Here is a 19997-nt window from a genome sequence, read left to right on the forward strand (position 1 = left end):
TGACTGAATTGAGCCTCAGCTAGCTAGCTCTCTCATATCCAGGTCCCAAACTCTGCCCATTACGTTGGAGAAAATTGCTATTTTTCTAGTATTGACTGGTCTCATGCTATCTCATTACTGTTTGTGTAACAGCCATCTCTGTTGCCTGTGTCACATAAGCAGTCCTCCTTCATCCACTCTTCATCTCTTTTCAAATTTAATTGGAAAGCATCTCTTTTCTCCTGATCTGATTTAGTCTGTGTTGTGGGGGGGCGTTTAAATTACTTATCATGGTGATGAAGTGCTGCAACCCTTGCCTACATCTTAATTTCTCTCTCTAATTTTTAACTCTAACTGTGTGACATAACTATGTTAAGCCATGTAGTATACAGTATATTTGAATGGAAAATATATAGACAAAAAACTGTTCTTCCACAGCCTTTTATTGCTTGATCTTCCCATAATTGTGCCCCTATAAACCACAAACATTTTCTGTAGTTTTTCTACTAAACTAAGGTGTGAAATATTAAAGTATAAGTTGTTAGAAGCCTTGAAAAGTAGAAAATACCAATTTTGTTTCCATTGCTACCTGTAATTGCTTGAGGCAATAAATTCCGGCAGTTGAAGCATATATAGGTTTCAAAGGTATTTCCCTTTCAGTTCAAATGCTTTCCCTCTTTGGGACCGAAAACTCTTGCTTTGGCTAGAAGTTGGATATTTTTAAGTGTTGGTCAAGATTTTTCAATACCAATTTTTACTGTAATTATTATGTTTTAGAGTAATACACAAAAATATTAATACTTTCAGAAACAAAAGACAATAGGTTGATCATAACGTAACATACTAAACCTCCCTTAACTGCACACCTCCCTCGATGACCCAGCTTCCACAATAAACAGCCACCAATGACGAGCAGGGAAGTCCACGCTTTATTTACAATATGGAGATATCCAACAAGCAAGACCTAAGCATGCAAAGCACAACACACTGTACAACATTAGAATGAGCTTCATACCACCAGATGGCAAACTTCCCAATTTGGGAATAACACACCAACACAAGAAGCGTGCTAGGTGCTCCCTCATACAAGACGTTATTGCTCACCTCACTACTTGGAAGTAATAATCTAATTTAATCTAATCAGAGGGAAACACATGTTCTGCACACTTGGGATGTAAGTGCTGACCTCTCAAACCTGGCCTAAAATCCTACCCAAGTTGACAGTATGCAAGGGCATCCTTTCATGAGCCTGACCCTGAACCATTAATTTCCAATTAATTTCAATGGGAGCAGATATGGGTTTATATAAACTTGGGACAGGAGGAAGGAGGAAAACCCTTTGCACTCATGAATGTAGCATACACTGGAAGGCATAGAATGAAAAGACATATCAGGTCATCTAGTCCAATTCTATCCAAGTGAGACATAGCAAATATATCCTACCAATACATACAAGTAGAATTACAGCCCCATGCACAAATCTTCAAGTAGGAGAACTTCCCTGTACCTGAAAGATCTGCTCTGATTCCTCTCAGTGCCAACGTTACCCTAGTGGAACACAGATTCTCTTGAGGCTGTGCAATAACAGGATGACCCTTTCATGGCTGTATAGACGGTCTTATTAACATATATAGTACAACAGTTTTACAGTGCCTGTTGATCCAACAAGTATAGGTTTATCAGTAATTCTATTATAAAGCCTGTCTTTGACGGATTAAGGAAAATTTTATCTGAGCTGAAATTTAGCCTATGAATATCAGCCCTGGACAAAATATGCTTTCCAAATTACAAAGGAAGAGCTTTAACTATTTTTTGTCACAGAAGGGAAAGATTATACACACAGATCTCCCATATATGGGTGCTCTATACATTAGAACCCCACCCACGAAAGGGAGACCCATTATGAATTACTGAAATTTTAGAATTAACCAGCAAGCAAACGAAATGAAGCATCCTGTGTTCCTCGTGTGCAGCACAAGATGTATTTTGTTCATATATTTTAGCAAGTGTACACAGCCCCCACAAAGCAACAGAAATAAAAAGAGATGCTATCCAGAATAAGTGGCTTGTTAAAAACAAAAAATCATCGAACTCTTTATGAGTGCAGTGCCATACCACAAGGAACCTGACCACACAACACAGCAATAGATTCCCTTCTTTGTAGTCTTGCTGTAAAATCACCATAGCACAAAAAAGTTGCATCTAAAGATCTATTCCTAATCCATTCCCCATTGTACACTGCGGACTCCTAACATTTTATGTACTGTTGCGTATAAGGTGATATACTTACGTATACTGGGATGAGTCAAGGTAAGAGCAGTTCCAGTCTCAATTTTGAATGTCCTTTCTTCTGTAGGTGCAAGTTAAATATTTAATAGTGCCTGAATATGTGTGGTGTAATTGTTGCTTGGTTTTGCACCACCCTCCAAATAATGCATGAAGTGCCTGATCCAATGCCCACTGACATCAATGTGAATCTTTCCCCTGACCTCAGTAGGCTTGGAATCTGACCCCAGGTTTACAAGGACTTTCTGTGATCTGTAACTTCTTCATAAAAAACCCTATCCTCCATTGAAAATAAAGACTTCTGAGAACAAGCTTTCAGAGTCACACTTCAATTGTGTTGATCTATAATGTTAATTATTAACAGGTTTGAGCTGTAATACTTAAATCACCTTTCTCTTTTCCAGTTTCTTTTTAAGTATCTGATAATTAATTACAGGAGAAACAGCAGATGTTGTTTAGACTGTGCAATTAAGAAATTGAGTTGGATGAAAGCAGTTATGATAATGTAATCTGTGTTTTCAAATTGTGTGTGTGAAGTCTTACAATATGGGTTTTAATATCAACACGTAGTTGATAGTATGGAAGCAGCAGAAATTCAGGTCTTTGCTTATCTGTCGTTTTGTCACATTTTCTTTAAAACCCTTTTCCTCTGAAAAAGCTACTTCAGAAATAATGACCCCTTCTATTTTACCCTGTTCCACTGCTGCTAAAAAGAATTCTTCCAACACTTGATAAGTAACGTTAGATTTCCAAAGAATACTAGCAAAAGATTATGCTGCACTATCGGGCTCTGATAAAAACGGTATCATCGGGGGTTGTCGAACATTCCTCCTTCTCAGTTACGGTCTCTACTGTGCCTGACGCAGACACAATCACTACTGTTTTAGTTGCTGAAACAGTTTTCTCCTTCTCTGCGATAGCTGCACAAACTGCCACAATCTCATCACTTTCAAAGTCATAATCTGGAATTGATTCATGGGCAACATCTGCTTCTTTTGCCTCTGCTTGCGTCGCCTTAGTCTTTGTTGCTTTCTTTTGCTGTTCATGCAGCTTTCTTGCCCAGGTAAGGTCTTCCTTCCATAGTTCAGGGCTCATTGGATAGATGTGCAAGGCCACCTGAAAGCTGCGAATTGCCTACAAATGAACAGAGTGATTAGCATTTTTTGAACTGACATGTTTAATCACAGAAATGAAAACAGCCTTCTAGATCGTTTAGTCCACCTGTGACTAAGATGACTGTTTAAGTATCTTTCTATTGCTCTGTCCAGCCCACTTTCAAAATCAAGTGACAGCACTTCTCCCCTTTTCCCTAGAATGCTTTCCCATGATTAGTTTTACATATAATTTGGGCCTGATTTTTGAAAAATCATATGTGCATGCCTAATTTGTGTGAAAATAGAATGAATACATGAAGAAATCAGGTGCTTGCCCAGCAAACGGTACATAACTTGCAATTGTCACGTGCAGATACCCAGTTCGTGCATGCAACTGTGCTAATTACCAGTGCAAATTAGGATTGCAATTGCACACACAACTGTTTGAAAATCAAGCCCTTATGAAAATATTTCAAATGAGAGTTTGGCAGAGGATTGAAGTCTTGAATATAATAAAGTGTTCTTTCACATATTTCAAGGCAGCAACAACCTTCATACAAATTAGCCAATCCAATAATATCAAATATAAAACTCTCTTAAATGGTAGTGCCAAACAATGAATACTAATTTTCTCTCTCTGGAAACATGAACCATTCTGAACAGAAACACCATTTAAAAGCAGATCACAGAATTTCACTGTTATACAAAAGAATGACGAAATGCCCTAAAGCACAATGCAGATGAAGGGTTACATGTTGCTAACCCAAAATTATAAAAAGGGTCATTTCCCTATAATTATGCATTTTGACCACGCTTGTTGTAAGAGAGTTTAATGCTAATAAGAACATGACAAAATATACGATCAATTAAAAGAAAAAAATCAAGCCAAACTCATTTTATTTTGTTGGCTCTCCATTCTGCCTACCTTCTCCCCCCTACACACACACAAGAGGGCAAGAGCAGACAGATGCAGTTTAATTTAAAAGAGAAATCTGGATTATTGAGGTTTATAAACACCACCCACATTGCCCATTTAACTTAGCACATATCTCATAAATAGATCTAATACTATGCACTGTTTTGGCCACAAGATTAGCAGCTTTCTGGAGCATGTAAACCTGATCTCATCAGGGAACTATGGCAAAAGACAAACTCTCCCACTTTGCGGAGCTGTTCAAAGAAGTGGAGAACTTCTGAGAATGATCTAGCTTTCTTCCCAAGCAAGAATACTTGCTATCTATTTGGACAGGTTTCAGAGGACAGGCCAGTCCTTGCTTACAGACAGCCCCCCAACCTGAAGCAAATACTCACCAGCAACCACACACCACACAACAAAAACACTAACCCAGGAACCTATCCTTGCCACAAAGCCCGTTGCCAACTGTGTCCACATATCTATTCAGGGGACACTATCATAAAACCTAATCACATCAGCCACACTATCAGAGGCTCGTTCACCTGTGCATCTACTAATGTGATATATGCCATCATGTGCCAGCAATGCCCCTCTGGCATGTACACTGGCCAAACTGGACAGTTTATACGTAAAAGAATCAGTGGACACAGATCAGACGTCAAGAATTATAACATTCAAAAACCAGTTGGAGAACACTTCAATCTCCCTGGTCATTCGATTACAGACCTAAAAGTCGCACTATCACAACAACAAAACTTCAAAAACAGACTCCAGCGAGAGATTGCTGAATTGGAATTAATTTGCAAATCTCAAAAGTGTCACTGTCAGATCAGATAAAGGCTTTTACACTTAGTTATAAAGGGGAAAGTACTGAAATACTGGAAAAATGCTGGAGCACAAATTATAACTGATTAGATTTTAAATACAAATGGATTTAAGATTTACTGCATAGCCTTTGACTTACTATATGCATTGCTTTTCTGATATTATGAATTCACAGTAAAATTAAATTCACTGTAAAGTCAGTACCTCTTCACACAAAACTGATAAAACCTTCAAGCCAATGAAAAGTATTTTGATTCCTAAAAGCAACCACAGCCAAAGCTGACTGCTAACCAAACCAAAGTATTTTGCTTATGAAAATTTCCACCTGACTGATCCAAATTCAGCTACAACTGGCTACAAAACCATTGCTACTGTGTTGCAAATCAGTGGTGATCATGCTGAGATATTGTTTAGCCTTACAACCAATTTATATAGATACTTGACAAGAAAACAGACGTGATCAGCTGTTTAACTACAAAAGCAATGTTTTCCCTTTAATTTAGTGAGTACACAAAATATCTGAGTTGCTTCAAAATTCTCTGTCCTTCTTTTGGGTTTAAAGAGCTGCAAGTAATTCTTGTCAAAATATAGAGGAACCTACGTACTCCATTGCATAAATTGATCCTAACACACAAGAAATAGGAACCCATGATTTCTTTTAAGAATATGTTATTAGTATTGTTGTTCTGATAAACTGCCATTCAATTCCAGGAAAAATATATATATTTTTTATTTTGGAGGCATATTACCAACTCTAAAGGTTCTGCAATCAAGGGACTCCAGACACAGAGAACAGTACAGTTTAATTCTTGCAGAACAGTGTCATTTTACTGATTTTAAACAGCTTTTAACTTCAAGAGGATATTTGGAGCTGTGAGTTAATATTAAAATGCCCTCAACTGGAACTTCTTAAAGTATTGAAAAATGAAAACAAAAACATCCACTTAGGTTTTTAAATCCACAGGGCAGGGACCTATCATTGTCCATAAAGTACCATTCACATTTATGGCACTGTAAAAATATAATTATCATAAAATATAGATTAATAATTGTAGGCACATAGACAGATGTTCTAGAGTCAACAATGCTTCTCTCAATATTTTGATGTGTAGCCTGGATATTTAACATGAATACAACAGATCATGTTCTTTCTGTGTAAGCCTAATATTAAGCTAAGTATTTGCATATTATAATGCTTAATATAAAGCGGTGCAGAAAACTGGTGGGATTAGCTTTATATCAGATCAAAGATCCTCATAAAAGTGCAGCACTGTAATGTATGGAAAACATTTTATGTTGCTATCAGAAATGTTTTAATGTTTATCAATTTCTGCCAAAATCAAGAATTGAAAACAACAGAAAACAAAGTAATCCATGAATCCACCCAATGTTGGTTAAAATATTTGTAACCACTTGCTAGTGCCCTCCCAATCTAGTTTGAAACACCCATACAGAAGATAAGATACTGGTTTTTATTCTTATTTCTCATCCAGTTTACATCTTTAATCACACAGACTGCTGCCCTAAATCAAATTCTGCAGGATAACACTATTATGCTAAAACCATTCATATCTGTGCAAATCGGCTACTTTTAATTCACATTTCTGGAACAGCTTCGACATCCCTCTAGTTTATTCTAATTGCTTAACTGGTATTTAAAAAAAATATATGACACTAGCTATAGTCGAGACACAGCTTTATTCTTCTGCACATCTGTGCTGTGACAGCATCTGCTTTTTAGGGATTCCACCACTGTACTTTAAGTGCACATGTACTTTCTCTGGGAGCCTTTCCTTTGATATCCATTTTAATCCATTCTTCTCCACTTTACACACCTGAAAACCTCACCTTTTCAAACGATTTTATCTTTGCTATCGCTGTTGAACTGTGTGGGTTACACCTTTCTCCCATGAAGCATTTCCACAATTGGTTTGCAGTCTTCAGAAGAAAAAGGTGGTTTTAGTCACACGGCTGTCTGTATAAGGAGCTATTTATTATAGGAAGAGCTAATAGTGACACCGATAGTTAAGACTGCCGCCAACACTTTCCATTGCAACCGGGGTGGATAAAAATCAATGATTCTTTAAAAAAATTTAAAACATCGTTTTTTTAATTTAAATTGGAATTTTTTGATCTAAAGATAGTTTTAATTAAGATACATTATAGCTCAGAGATATCTCATCATGGTATAGGGATTATAAATTCTAATTCTATAGTATGAGACAATATATTCATGTACTGTTTAAGAAAAGTTCTGTAAATGAGTTCCAATAATTCATGGATTACAGACCCAATTTTATGGTGTTCCAGGGGCTTCTGTACAGATTATTTAGGTTAATCTTTCTATCTACCCAATGGGACTCAGTGCTCAGTCTAGAAGACACCATCAGAGATACTTAGTTTTGTAGTTCTCATACTGTGGATTTGTGTCTCTAGAGATAACATGCTTGTTAACAGCAAAAATACTTTAAAATAAATAAATAAATAAACAAATAGAGGTGAGAAATAACAGACCTCCACCCTACTGTCCCTCTGCACATGTGTCGCAGAGTCAACCCCTTACCTCTCTCTAAAAGTGCAAAGTTTCAAAAAGTCCAATGAATAGATTGTTGGGGGCGGAATAGATCTGGACAAGGAGAAGAAGAAATCTGGAGACAAATGAGAGAAGGGAGAGACAGGCAGTAGAAACAAAAGTGAAACTGTTTCAGTAACATATTCCAGAAGTCTTGAGGTCTTTCTGAGTGTAGCCTTCATTGATTTGAGATCTACCATACCATTCTCTCACTAGAAGGGAAAACCTGTAACGGCAGCAGGCCGTAAAAGAGAGCCAGTTTGGGAATATTTTAATGAAGTTCCCCTACCAGTGAGTAAGACAGGCATGCGTGCAAAATGCAAACAGTGCAACAAAGAAATGCAACGTCTGGTTGCCTGAACAAAACAACATCATGAGAAGTGTTCCTTCTCAGGAGGAAGCTGCGTTGAAGATGATGAAAGGAACATGTCTGAACATGCAGGATCTCCAGGTTGGTAAACTTTTTTGTTTCATACTTCTTTCTTAGGGACTGCCTGTCTTTCTTCTGGACTATTCTTGAATTCTCATGTTTGAGGAAAAAATATAGTTGTTACTCTATGGTACTACCATTTTAGATGCAGTTGTGATAAAAAATAAATAGCTGAAATAGGCAGCTCTTCCTTTTACAATTTCACCTTTAAAGTAGTATTGAGTGTCAGTGAATACAATGAGTAATACTAAATGAGCAGCATGGTAATAATAATTAAATAACTGCATTGACTTATTTTGTTTAGGAGAATCCATCCTCAACATACAGGATTTTGAAGACTATCCACCTTCAAGATCACCATCATTTTCTATACATTCAGAATTATCTATCATAGTGTTTCAGTCACATTATGTATGTCACATAGCCACAGTATATCATGTAGCAAAAAGAAAAAACCCTCCACCATCCAGAAACAACCACAGATAATTTTGTGATACCAGCAGATTACAAAAAGATAATTGATGGAAAAATTGCTCGCTTTGTTTATGCAACGAATTCTCCTTTCTGTATATGATTAAGAACCCACACTTCATTAACATGGATCAGTCATTAAGAGTAGGATACAGTCCACCCAACAGACCAGATGTCACAGGCAAACTGCTGCAAAAAGTGTATGAAAGTGTTAGAAAGCTTTTCCCAATATCTAACCTAAATCTCCCTTGCTGCAGCCCATTACTTCTTGTTCTAGGTTCAGTGGATGGGGAGCACAATTGATCACCACTCTCTTTATAATAGCCCTTAACATATTTGAAGACTCTGAGTCTTCTGTTCTCTAGACTAAACATGCTCGGTTTTTTAACCTTTCCTCATAGGTCAAGTTTTCTAAACCTTTTGTCATTTTTGTGGCTCTCCTCTGGACTCTCTCCAATTTGTTCATATCTTTCATAAAGTGTGGTACCCAGAACTGGACACAGTACTCCAGCTGAAGCCTCACCAGTTCTGAGCAGAGCAGAATTCTCTCTCCCATGTTTTACATATGACACTCCTGTCATCTCAAAATGATATTAGCCTTTTTCACAGTTGCAACACATTGTTAACTCATATTCAATTTGTGATCCACTATAACCCCCAGATCCTTTCCAACAATACTGCCACCTGCCAGTTATTCCCCATTTTGTAGCTGTGCGTTTGATGTTTCCTTCCTAGATGAAATACTTTGTACTTGTTGTTATTGAATTTCATCTTGTTGAATTCAGACCAATTCATTAAGGTCCTTTTGAATTCTAATCCTGTCTTTGTAACCCCTCTCAGCATGGTGTCATATGTGAATTTTATAAGCATACTCTCCATTCCAGTATCCCAGCCGTTAATGAAAATATTGACTAGTACACATTCAAGACTGACCCCTGTGTGACACCACTAATTACGCCCTCCCAGTTTGACTATTTCTAACTATTCTTTGAATACGGTCTTTCAACCAGTTTTGCACTCACTTTATAGAAATGTAATCTAGACCACTTTTACCTAGTTTGTTTATGAGACTATCACGTGGGACTGCATCAAAAACCTTACTAAAAATCAAGATATCACACAACTACGTCTTCCTCCCATCCATTAGGCCACTAACCCTATTAAAATAGTAAATTAGGTTGGTATGGCATAATTTGGTCTTGACAAATCCATGCTGGTTATTCCTGAAAACGCTATCCCCCTGGTGGTTACAAACAGATTGTCTAAAATGTTTTCCAGTATCTTTCCAGGTATCGAAGTAAGGCTGACTGGTCTATAATTCCCCAGGTTGTCTTTGTTCTCCTTTTTAAAGATAGGTACTATGTTTGCCTTTCTCCAGTATTCTGGGACTTAACCCATCCTCCATGAGATCTCGAAGATAACTGCTAACAGTTCCAAGATTGCTTCAGCTGGATTCATAAGTACCCTAGGATTAATTGCATCAGGCCCTGCTGACTTGACTACATCTAACTTATCAACATATTCTTTAACCTATTCTCTCTCTATTTTGGCTTATATTCATTCCCCTTTTTGTGTTGAGTATCTGGTCACCATTAACCTTTTTAGTGAAGACTGAAGCAAAACTGGCATAAAACATCTCAGCTTTCTTCATGTCATCAGTTAGTAGCTCTCCTTGCCTATTAAACAGAGGACTTACACTTTCTTTCATCTTTCTCTTGCTCCTAAAGTATTTAAAGAACCTCTTCTTATTGCCTGTTATGTCCCTTACTAGGTGTAACTCCCTTTGTGCATTAGCCTTTCTGATTTTGTTTCTATTCTTTTGTTCTCCTCTTATCAATTTGTCTATGTTTCCACTTAATGTAGGATTGCTTTTTGATTTTCAGGTCACTAAAGAGCTCCTGATGGAGCCGTATTGGCCTCTTAGACTATACTTCCTAGCTTTCCTCCCTATCACGATAGTTGGCAGTTATTCCTTTAATACTGTCTTTTTGAAAAACTGCCCCAGCTCTACTGAACTCCTTCTTCTCTTAGATTTTCTTTCCATGGAACTTTACCTACAAGTTCTCTGCATTTATTAAAGTCTTATTTTTTGAAGTTTTGATGTTAATAGATTCTTACAACTATTTCATTGACAAGCTCTAATGCGTCCAGGATTTGGAGCAGTGACATGAAATTTGATAAAGAGGTTGCCTTGGTGTCAGGGATGCATCCTGTTCCAACCTTGTGAAAATCCTCCCAAATTTGACCAAGTTATAAGCCCCTACTAATCTCTGTTTGCACATTCTCGATAGAGGTTTGTTGGAGGCTAACAACATTATTCTCCAAAGTTTCTGCCTTTGCTGAGCATGCTCCATCCCATCACAGCTCCTATGAGTTCACTGGACTGAGCTTTCATCAGTCCCACAGAGTAGCTAAGCATGCTCCATTCCTGAACTGCAGGATATCCAAAAGTTAAGCAGAACTTTTCTTGAAATTCTCTCCTCCTAACAGCAATGGCTACTACGACACCAGCCTGACTTGTTTGAATGCAGAGGGGAGAGGTGATGAGGACAAAAGAATGCTGAGACCAGTGCCTGTAGACACAATGGCCTCTGGCAGCTAGAAAGAGCAAATTCAGGGAAAGCTCTGGGCTGGTGCATGCTCAGTACAAATGAAATCTTCAGATAATTTAGTTGCCAAGCTAACTAGTCTCACTAGTGAACTTCCTCTACTTGTCCTTCCTTCCATTCATCCTTCCCCGCCCACAACTCTCCTCCTTCCCTTCTATCACAGATGCAGAAGTTTATCTTCTCTTTCCTACAAACCCCCCCACTTGTCCCACTGACCCATCCCAACTCCTGATCTCGCTCATGTCAATCTCATTCCCGACCTTACTCTTCTCCTTATCTTCTCACTCTTCTCTAGCTCTTTTAGCTCACATTATAAACACGCTTTAGTCTCTCCTGTCTTAAAAAAAACCCTACCCTTAATCCCATTTGCCTCTCCAACTACCATCCCAAAATCCCTTTTCCCTTCCATCTCTAAGCTCATTGAAAACTTTGCATACAATCAGTATCTGGAATTCCTCTCCTCAAGCTCCATCCTAGACCCTCTCCAAACTGGCTTCCACCCTTGCATTCCAGTGAAACTGCTCACACCAAAGTCTCTAATGACCTCTTCCTGGCCAAACTGCAGAACCAGTACTCCTTCCTAATCCGCCTTTATTTGTCAGCCATCTTTGACACAGCTGACCATGGACATTTTCCTGAAATCTTGTCTTTCTTTAGCCGGTGACTCTGTCCTCTCCCAGTTTTCTTCATACCTCTCTAATTGCTCCTTCAGAGGATCCTCCTAATCCCTCCTCAATTTTTGGTGTGGGTTCCACAGGGCTCTGTCCTTAGACCCCTCCTATTCTCCCTCTAACCAGGTCTCCCAGTAAATTCATCTGCAAACACAAATTCAGGTACCGTCTCTGCTGGCGATTCAAATACCTCTCTATTTCAGACCTGTCATCTTTCATCTCAGCTAGAATCTCAGTCTGTCTGACATCTTTTCATAGATGACTAGCTATCGACTAAAACTCAACATGGCTAAAACAGAACTCTAATTTCCCTCCCAAGCCCTTTTCACTACCTTGTTTCTTGATCACGGTGGACATCATCATCCTGCATGCCAGTGAGACCCATAACCTGAGCCTCATCTTCAACTCAGACCACAATCTGGGTCCTCACATTCAGCCTATGTTTTAATCTTGCCAATTCTTTCTGCATAACACCTCTAAGATATGGCCTTTCCTATCCATTCACACAGCTAAAACTCTCTCTCTCTGGTCCAGGCACTCATCATCTCGCATTACAGTGTGACAATCAGGATCCAGGGAAAAACCATCTGGACCCTGACTGTCACATACTGAAACATCCTACTTTGTGGCCTTGACAAATGCAATTTTGCCCCACCTATATCCACTCAGAATGCTGTTTCAAATCATTTCTCCAGCCTGTCATTTGGACCACATCACCTCACTTTTGCATTCCTCCCCCACCATGGGCTTCTGCTTCTCTACTGCATCAAAAACCAGGAACTTATTTTCATTTTCAAAGGTCTTCAAGGGCTAACCATACCCTCCATGTAATGTCTCATTCACTATCAAGATGTCAACTCTGCCTTCCATCCCAACAGCCGCCTCCAAACAAGCATCTTTATGCTTTCTCCCATAGCTACCCTTCTTGCTTGATTAGAGCCCTGCCCTATAAACATCTACAAAGCTACCTAATTTTCCTCCTCCAAAACTCTCATTAAAACCCTTCTTTTCTATTACACTTACAAAAACCCAGAACCCTTGACAATGATTAGGCTGCTGCTTTGCTGAGACCACAGACTACCATACTGACCAATACTGTCTCACTGTTCCCTCGCACATTCCTGTCTGTCTGTATCCATCTGCTCTTTCTTGTTTTAGACTTAGCACTTTGGGGAAGGTTTTTTTGTTCTGTGTTTGTACAGTACCTAGCACGCTGGGAACCTGGTCCATGACTAAGGGTATGGCAATATAAATAATAATACTGAGCATCGGTGAACTGAGATTATTCAGAGGTTTATAATTTAGCCAAATTTGGGCAAATTTTCATAGGGAACAGTAAAAGGCACATCCTAGGCATCAAAGTAACCCTCCCCTTGCCAAATTTCAAGGCCCTGTTCCAAAACATGAAGGCATTAAAGCTTCACAGCAAAATGTTTGTAAGAATTTTTTTAAGATGGGTAAAACTTATTTTTCCTAATCTCTTTATCAGAAACAGCTGAATCATTTTAGCTGAAAGTTTTAAGAAAAATCAGCAGACACCCAGCATGGGAAATTTCAGGCCAAATGGTTAAAGTCTGCAGTTTTAAGTGACTGAAAAAGGGTCTTATCATGGGAAGTGTTGGGCAACTTTTGCCTGCGGGTGGCTTTACCAGGTCTACCGATAACAACTGTAAAATTATTTATAAAAGAACAGTTAGGGTTTTAGAAAACTGGAGGCATTTCTAATTTATTGATTTGGAAAATGGGAAAGTTCAGTGGGTAAGTGCTCCCTTGAGTTACAGAATGAGTAAAAGTGCGTTTGGAGGGAGCACATAAATGTAACTAAGACTTTCAAGAGAGGTCAAAGACTGGAGCAACAGAAATGTAGCAGATTAGGATTAAGGTGTATTGGCAGAGCTTTGTGAAGAATGCTTCTTATGCTTCACTGTTATAACCTTTTATTTCTGTGAGTACCAAATTCATACAAAGAAACATGATTTTTTTAAATATATTTGCTCTAGAATTGATGGAAAATGGCTAAAGTTTAGTTCAACAAATATTAAAGTAAATTACACACTAAACAATTAAAACAAATCAATTTTAGTTCTGACTGGATCATCATCAACTTTAATATACCGAAGAAAAGATTGAAAGTATTAACTATCTGCTATCTGACTGATTATTTTGTTGCAAATGAGTCAACTAATAGATTGGCAATGAAAGAATATTTTGTGCCATCAATTTAAAGACTGAGTCACATTTCCTCTGTTCTTTCTTCTTATGTCAAAGTGTCTGCACTGTTTTATTACATTTTCATTGTACTTCTCTTATTTTTGATGGATAATTTAATACTTGATCATCCTTATTACCTACGATATATTTTCCCATTTTCACTGTGAACACTGCCAGAGAAAGCACAGATGTCCAAAGTCTATGTTTTTCTTGGTTGCAATTTTTGGCTACTTCAAATCAGAGATCATGTAGCTGTCTCAGACCCTATGGTTCCTCTCTAACACTTTTGCCCCCCAAGTTGGCTTGGGAACAGCTACTTGGGATAGTATTATTGCCTCCCATGGAAAACCAATGGACTGGCAAAAGCTACAAACCAAGTCCATATTGTAGATGCAGAGAAAGTGTTGTCTTCTCTTTGACGAGACTATCAGAGGCACTGAAGTGACCATCTAACCATGCAAAGTCTGAGGTATGGACTGCTTACCCTCCCGCCCCATCAATACTGGAAACATGGCTAGTTAGCCCAAGTGCAGTGCTACCATTAGCCTCCTGACAGTTTAGCTCTAGCCCCAACTTCACCTCAGCTCCACTTCCCTCAGAATCTGGCCAAACACTCCCTTAATACTGTGTGCTAGAATGTGAATGCTAAAATGTGACGGTTACTGGCTTTGTGGTTGGGGAAATATGCCTTAACAAGAAAAATTTTCTTTCACACCAAAACCTGATGAATATACCAATATTTACAGAACATACAAAAATAAAAAACTACAAGCTGAATAATGTAAAGAAAAGCTCAATGCCAATTTTTTCGCTGAAACAAATATAAAATGTTTGCTGTGTTGTTGTAGTTGTGTTGGTCCCAGAATACGAGAGAGACAAGTGAGTTAATATATTTTATTGGACCAACTTCTGCTAATCTAATAAAAAAATATTACCTCACTTGCCTTGTCTCACAAATATAAAACAAACAGTAACTTTTAAAAGTTTAATTGCGTCTTTATTTTGCATTTGTGTACTTAATAGAAAAGCAAGTGTCCACTTATGATTTTAATATTAATGGCAGAGTTATAGTATTCCAACACTGTGCTCAAAACAGTATTTTACTGACTGCAAAATAATCTGCATACTGTGTTCTTCTTAGAAAAAAAGAATATTATAACAGTGTGATAAAACGTAATGCCTTAATCCTACACAGAACTATAAAAATCAGTTTTGAGTTATGATTTGTTTCCCTTAGGATGGCAGCAACATGGTCTGAAACACTACAGATTTGACTGCTTTACGCTTGAACCACTAACTCAGAAGTTAATGTCACACACTATGTTGGCATTCCCATTGATGATCATATCTTTGTATTTCTCATTAGCTAAATTTGGCAAATGACACAGGAATCCATCTAAAGTCCAGAAACGGTTTATGTCAGATTTTATAATAGAAACTTCTAATGTAATACAAGAGTTGGCAAGATCTATGAGCAATATATATGGATAATAATACTGGGTATATCTGGCATATATGCATTCTAGCAGAAATACAATACTTTGCTCTTTGTTGATCTGCAAACCCCATATTTACAAAAGAGACATGATACTTGTTAATTTGCAAACTTCTATAACAGTGTCACTTAGCAAAATTCTGCTTTATACTAATTTCTTATTTTTATTTGTTTTACAAAAAACAGAACCCGTTTTATTTTTCTCATGAAAAGCTATTGTACTGATGAAGATCCTAAAGTGTAGGGAAAATGACTGTTCAATTTGTCTTTGGCAGTACAGTGAAACCAACCTTTAATGATCCACTTATAATGACGAAAGTGCAGTGAAAGATCTGAATGTCCCCTGCTGGGCTGTTTGCCTTTGGGGTGAGGAGGGGTGAAGCGATCATCCCAGAGAATTGGAGGGGGAGGAGAGTTGGGTTGTGTTGCACATTCACCCTAAAACTTCAGCCCCTCCTTTTAAATGGCCAACCCAACGGGCTTTGCTTGGTATGGGAAAGGAGGGAGCTGCTGTTTGAAACCATTACCACATGTTATGAAGGTTGAAGAAGCCAAAACCCTTTGCCTTACCATGGCTGCCTGAAAGCCGAATTCTGTTGCCCAGCCGAGCATGTGTGATGTCTCACACCAAACCAGCAGGCACTAAATATAAGAGGCAAAATGCGACCTTGTACCAAAAGCACATGTGCTATCTAATGTGAATCGCTTGATTCAGTGTGAAATAGTCTTCCCTTTGTTCTCTAAAATGTATCTTTTTAAAAAATACTCTCCCTTTTTTTCCTCCCACAGCTGCAAATGTTTCTACACTCCCCCTATCATCTCCATCCCAGAGGCCAGCGCGATTACAAGGTGAAAAAAACGCACTTGTGATGACATGTTCTCAGAGCTCATGCAGTCCTCCCGCGCTGAAAGAGCTCAGCAGAATGCGTGGAGGTAAAAAATGGCAGAGTCCAGGAAAGCGTTAAATGAATGCGGTGAGAGGAAAGAGGAGCGTGACGAGAGGAGGCAGGATGCAATGCTGAGGCTAATTGGGGAGCAAACTGATATACTCAGGCATCTGGTGGAGCTGCAGGAAAGGCAGCAGGAGCACAGACCGCCACTGCAGCCCCTGTATAACCACCTGCCCTCCTCCCCAAGTTCCATATCCTACTCATCCAGACGCCCAAGAACGCGGGTGGAGGAAGCTACGGGCACCCAGCCTCTCCACCCCAGAGGATTGCCCAAACAACAGAAGGCTGGCATTCAATAAGTTTTGAACTGTAGAGTGGCCTTGTCCTTCCCTCTTCCCCTCATCCACCACCCTACCCGGTGCTTCCCTCCTCACCCACCCGTCCCGGGCTACCTTGTGAGTTTTCCCCCTATTTGTGTGATGAATTAATAAAGAATGCATGACTTGGAAACAATAATGATTTTATTGCCTCTGAAAGCGGAGATCAAAGGGGGGAGGTCGGTTGGCTTACAGGGAAGTACAGTCAACCAAGGGGGCGGGTTTTCATCAAGGAGAAACAAACAGAACTGTCATACCGTAGCCTGGTCAGTCATGAAACTGGTTTTCAAAGCTTCTGTCATAAATATAAAGGGAATAAAGACACCTTTCTGTATACAGTGCTATAAAATCCCTCCAGAGGCAAAATCCTTTCACCTGTAAAGGGTTAAGAAGCTAAGGTAACCTCACTGGCACCTGACTCAAAATGACCAATGAGGGGACAAGATTCTTTCAAATCTGGAGGCGGGGGAAAAAGGCTTTTGTTTGTCTGTCTGTGTGATACCTTTGCCGGGAATAGATCAAGGATGCAAGCCTTCCAACTGCTGTAAAGTTAGTAAGTAATCTAGCTAGAAAATACATTAGATTTCCTTTTGTTTTTTGGCTTGTAAAATTCACTGTGCTGGAGAGAATGTGTATTCCTGTTTTGTGTCTTTTTGTAATTTAAGATTTTGCCTAGAGGGATTCTCTATGTTTTGAATCTGATTACCCTGTAAAGTATTTACCATCCTGATTTTACAGAAGTGATTCTTTTACCTTTTCTTTAAATAACATTCTTCTTTTAAGAACCTGACTGATTTTTTATTGTTCTTAAGATCCAAGGGTTTGGGTCTGTGTTCACCTGTACCAATTGGTGAGGATATTATTATCAAGCCTTCCCCAGGAAAGGGGGTGTAGGGCTTGGGGGGATATTCTGGGGGAAGATGTCTCCAAGTGGTCTCTTTCCCTGTTCTGTGTTTAAATCGGTTGGTGGTGGCAGCATACTGTTCAAGGACAAGGCAAAGTTTGTACCTTGGGGAAGTTTTTAACCTAATCTGGTAAGAATACGTTTAGGGGGTCTTTCATGAAGGTCTCCACATCTGTACTCTAAAGTTCAAAGTGGGGAAGGAACCTTGACAGCTTCTCTGATGCGCAGGGCACCCAGCTGTGCTCTTCTAATCACCCTGGTGTCTGGTTGTGTGTAATTGGCCACCAAGCGATTTGCCTGAACCTCCCACCCCACCATAAACTTCTCCCCTTTACTCTCACAGAGATTGTGGAGCACACAACAAGCAGCAATTACAATGGGAATACTGGTTTCACTGAGGTCTAACCTAATCAGTAAACTGCGCCAGCGAGCTTTTAAACATCCAAATGCACATTCTATCACCATTCTGCACTTACTCAGCCTGTAGTTGAACAGCTCCTTACTACTGTCCAGGGTGCCTGTGTATGGCTTCATGAGCCATGGCATTAAGGGGTAGGCTGGGTCCCTAAGGATAACTATAGGCATTTCAACATCCCTAATGGTAATTTTCTGGTCTGGGAAGTAAGTTCCTTCCTGCAGCTGTTCAAACAGACCAGAGTTCCTGAAGATGCGAGCATCATGCACCTTTCCCGGCCATCCCACGTTGATGTCAGTGAAAAGTCCCTTGTGATCCACCAGTGCTTGCAGCACCATTGAAAAGTACCCTTTGCGGTTTACGTACTGGCTGCCAAGGTGGTCCGGTCCCAAGATAGGGATATGTGTTCCGTCTATCGCCCCACCACAGTTAGGGAACCCCACTGCACCAAAGCCATCCACTATGACCTGCACATTTCCTAGAGTCACTACCCTTAATAGCAGCAGCTTAGTGATTGCATTGGCTACTTGGATCACAGCAGCCCCCACAGTAGATTTGCCCACTCCAAATTGATTCCCGACTGACCAGTAGCTATCTGGTGTTGCAAGCTTCCACAGGGCTATTGCCACTCGCTTGTGAACTGTGAGGGCTGCTCTCATCTTGGTATTCTTGCACTTCAGGACAGGGGAAAGCAAGTCACAAAATTCCATGAAAGTGCCCTTACGCATGCGAAAGTTTCACAGCCACTGGGAGTCATCCCAGACCTGCAACACTGTGCGGTCCCACCAGAATGTGCCTGTTTCCCGGGCCCAGAATCGGCATTCCACGGCGGGAACCTGCCCCATTACCACCATGATGTCCAAATTCCCAGGGCCCGTGCTTTGAGAGAAGTCTGTGTCCATGTCCTCATCACTATTGTTATCGCGCTGTCGTCGCCACCTCGCCTGCTTTTACAGGTTCTGCACACACTGCAGGATAATGCGCGAGGTGTTTACAATGCTCACAACAGCAGTGGTGAGCTGAGTGGGCTCCATGCTTGCTGTGGTATGGCGTCTGCAGGAGAGAAGAGTTGCAGCGGAAGAGGTGGATGATGACGGATGCCACCGAGAATAGATATTTATACAGAACGACGAGAGGACCTGCGAGGTGGATTCATGGCACCAGGACACCACAGTTGCAGTGGATGATGACAAAATGGAGAAATTTGCTATTTAGACTGAGCTCATTTACAAGAGCAGGAGAGCAGAGTTGCAGTGGAAGCGGTGGATGATGACGGTTAGCAGTCGTACTGCACCATCTGCTGACAGCAGCACCCAGGACACAACAGCAGCGGTGACAGTCAGCTGCGCTGAGCAGGCTTCATGCTTGCTGTGGTATGGCGTCTGCACAGAAAAAAGGGTGAAACGATTGTCTGCCGTTGCTTTCAAGGAGGGAGGGGCAACTGACTACATGTACCAAAACCACCCGCAACAATGTTTTTGCCCCATCAGGCATTGGGAGCTTAACCCAGAATTCCAATGGGCGGCGGAGACTGCGGGAACTGTGGGATAGCTACCCACAGTGCACTGCTCCATAAGTTGATGCTAGCCTCAGTAGTGAGGACACACTCTGCCGACTTAATGCGCTTAGTGGGGACATATGCAATCAACTGTATAAAATCAATTTCTAAAAATCGACTTCTATAAAATCGATCTCATTTCATAGTGTAGACATACTCTGAGAGTACTAGGACATGACAGGAGTGGAGAAAGTTTAGAAAGGCTTGGGAAGTGGGGATGTGAATAGCATGCCCACCAGGATTGTGGAGGGGTTGTACCACCACTAGAGGAAGTCAGTACATGGGAGGGAAGGA

General features: G+C 40.0%; 1 protein-coding gene across 3 annotated transcripts in view; it reads right to left on the reverse strand.

Annotated features, from left to right (window-relative positions):
- Positions 1-885: 885 nt before the first annotated feature.
- The window catches only part of TTC33 (tetratricopeptide repeat domain 33), a 121198-nt gene continuing 102086 nt past the window's right edge, over positions 886-19997 (reverse strand). For all 3 annotated transcript variants that reach the window (XM_073343839.2, XM_073343842.2, XM_073343841.2), the window contains exon 5: positions 886-3399. In XM_073343839.2, coding sequence (XP_073199940.1) covers positions 3046-3399 — 354 coding nt within the window. In that variant the 3' untranslated portion in view covers positions 886-3045. The remainder of the gene's footprint in view (positions 3400-19997) is intronic.

This window comes from Lepidochelys kempii, chromosome 5, assembly GCF_965140285.1.
Source record: "Lepidochelys kempii isolate rLepKem1 chromosome 5, rLepKem1.hap1, whole genome shotgun sequence".
Classification (NCBI taxonomy): domain Eukaryota; kingdom Metazoa; phylum Chordata; order Testudines; family Cheloniidae; genus Lepidochelys; species Lepidochelys kempii.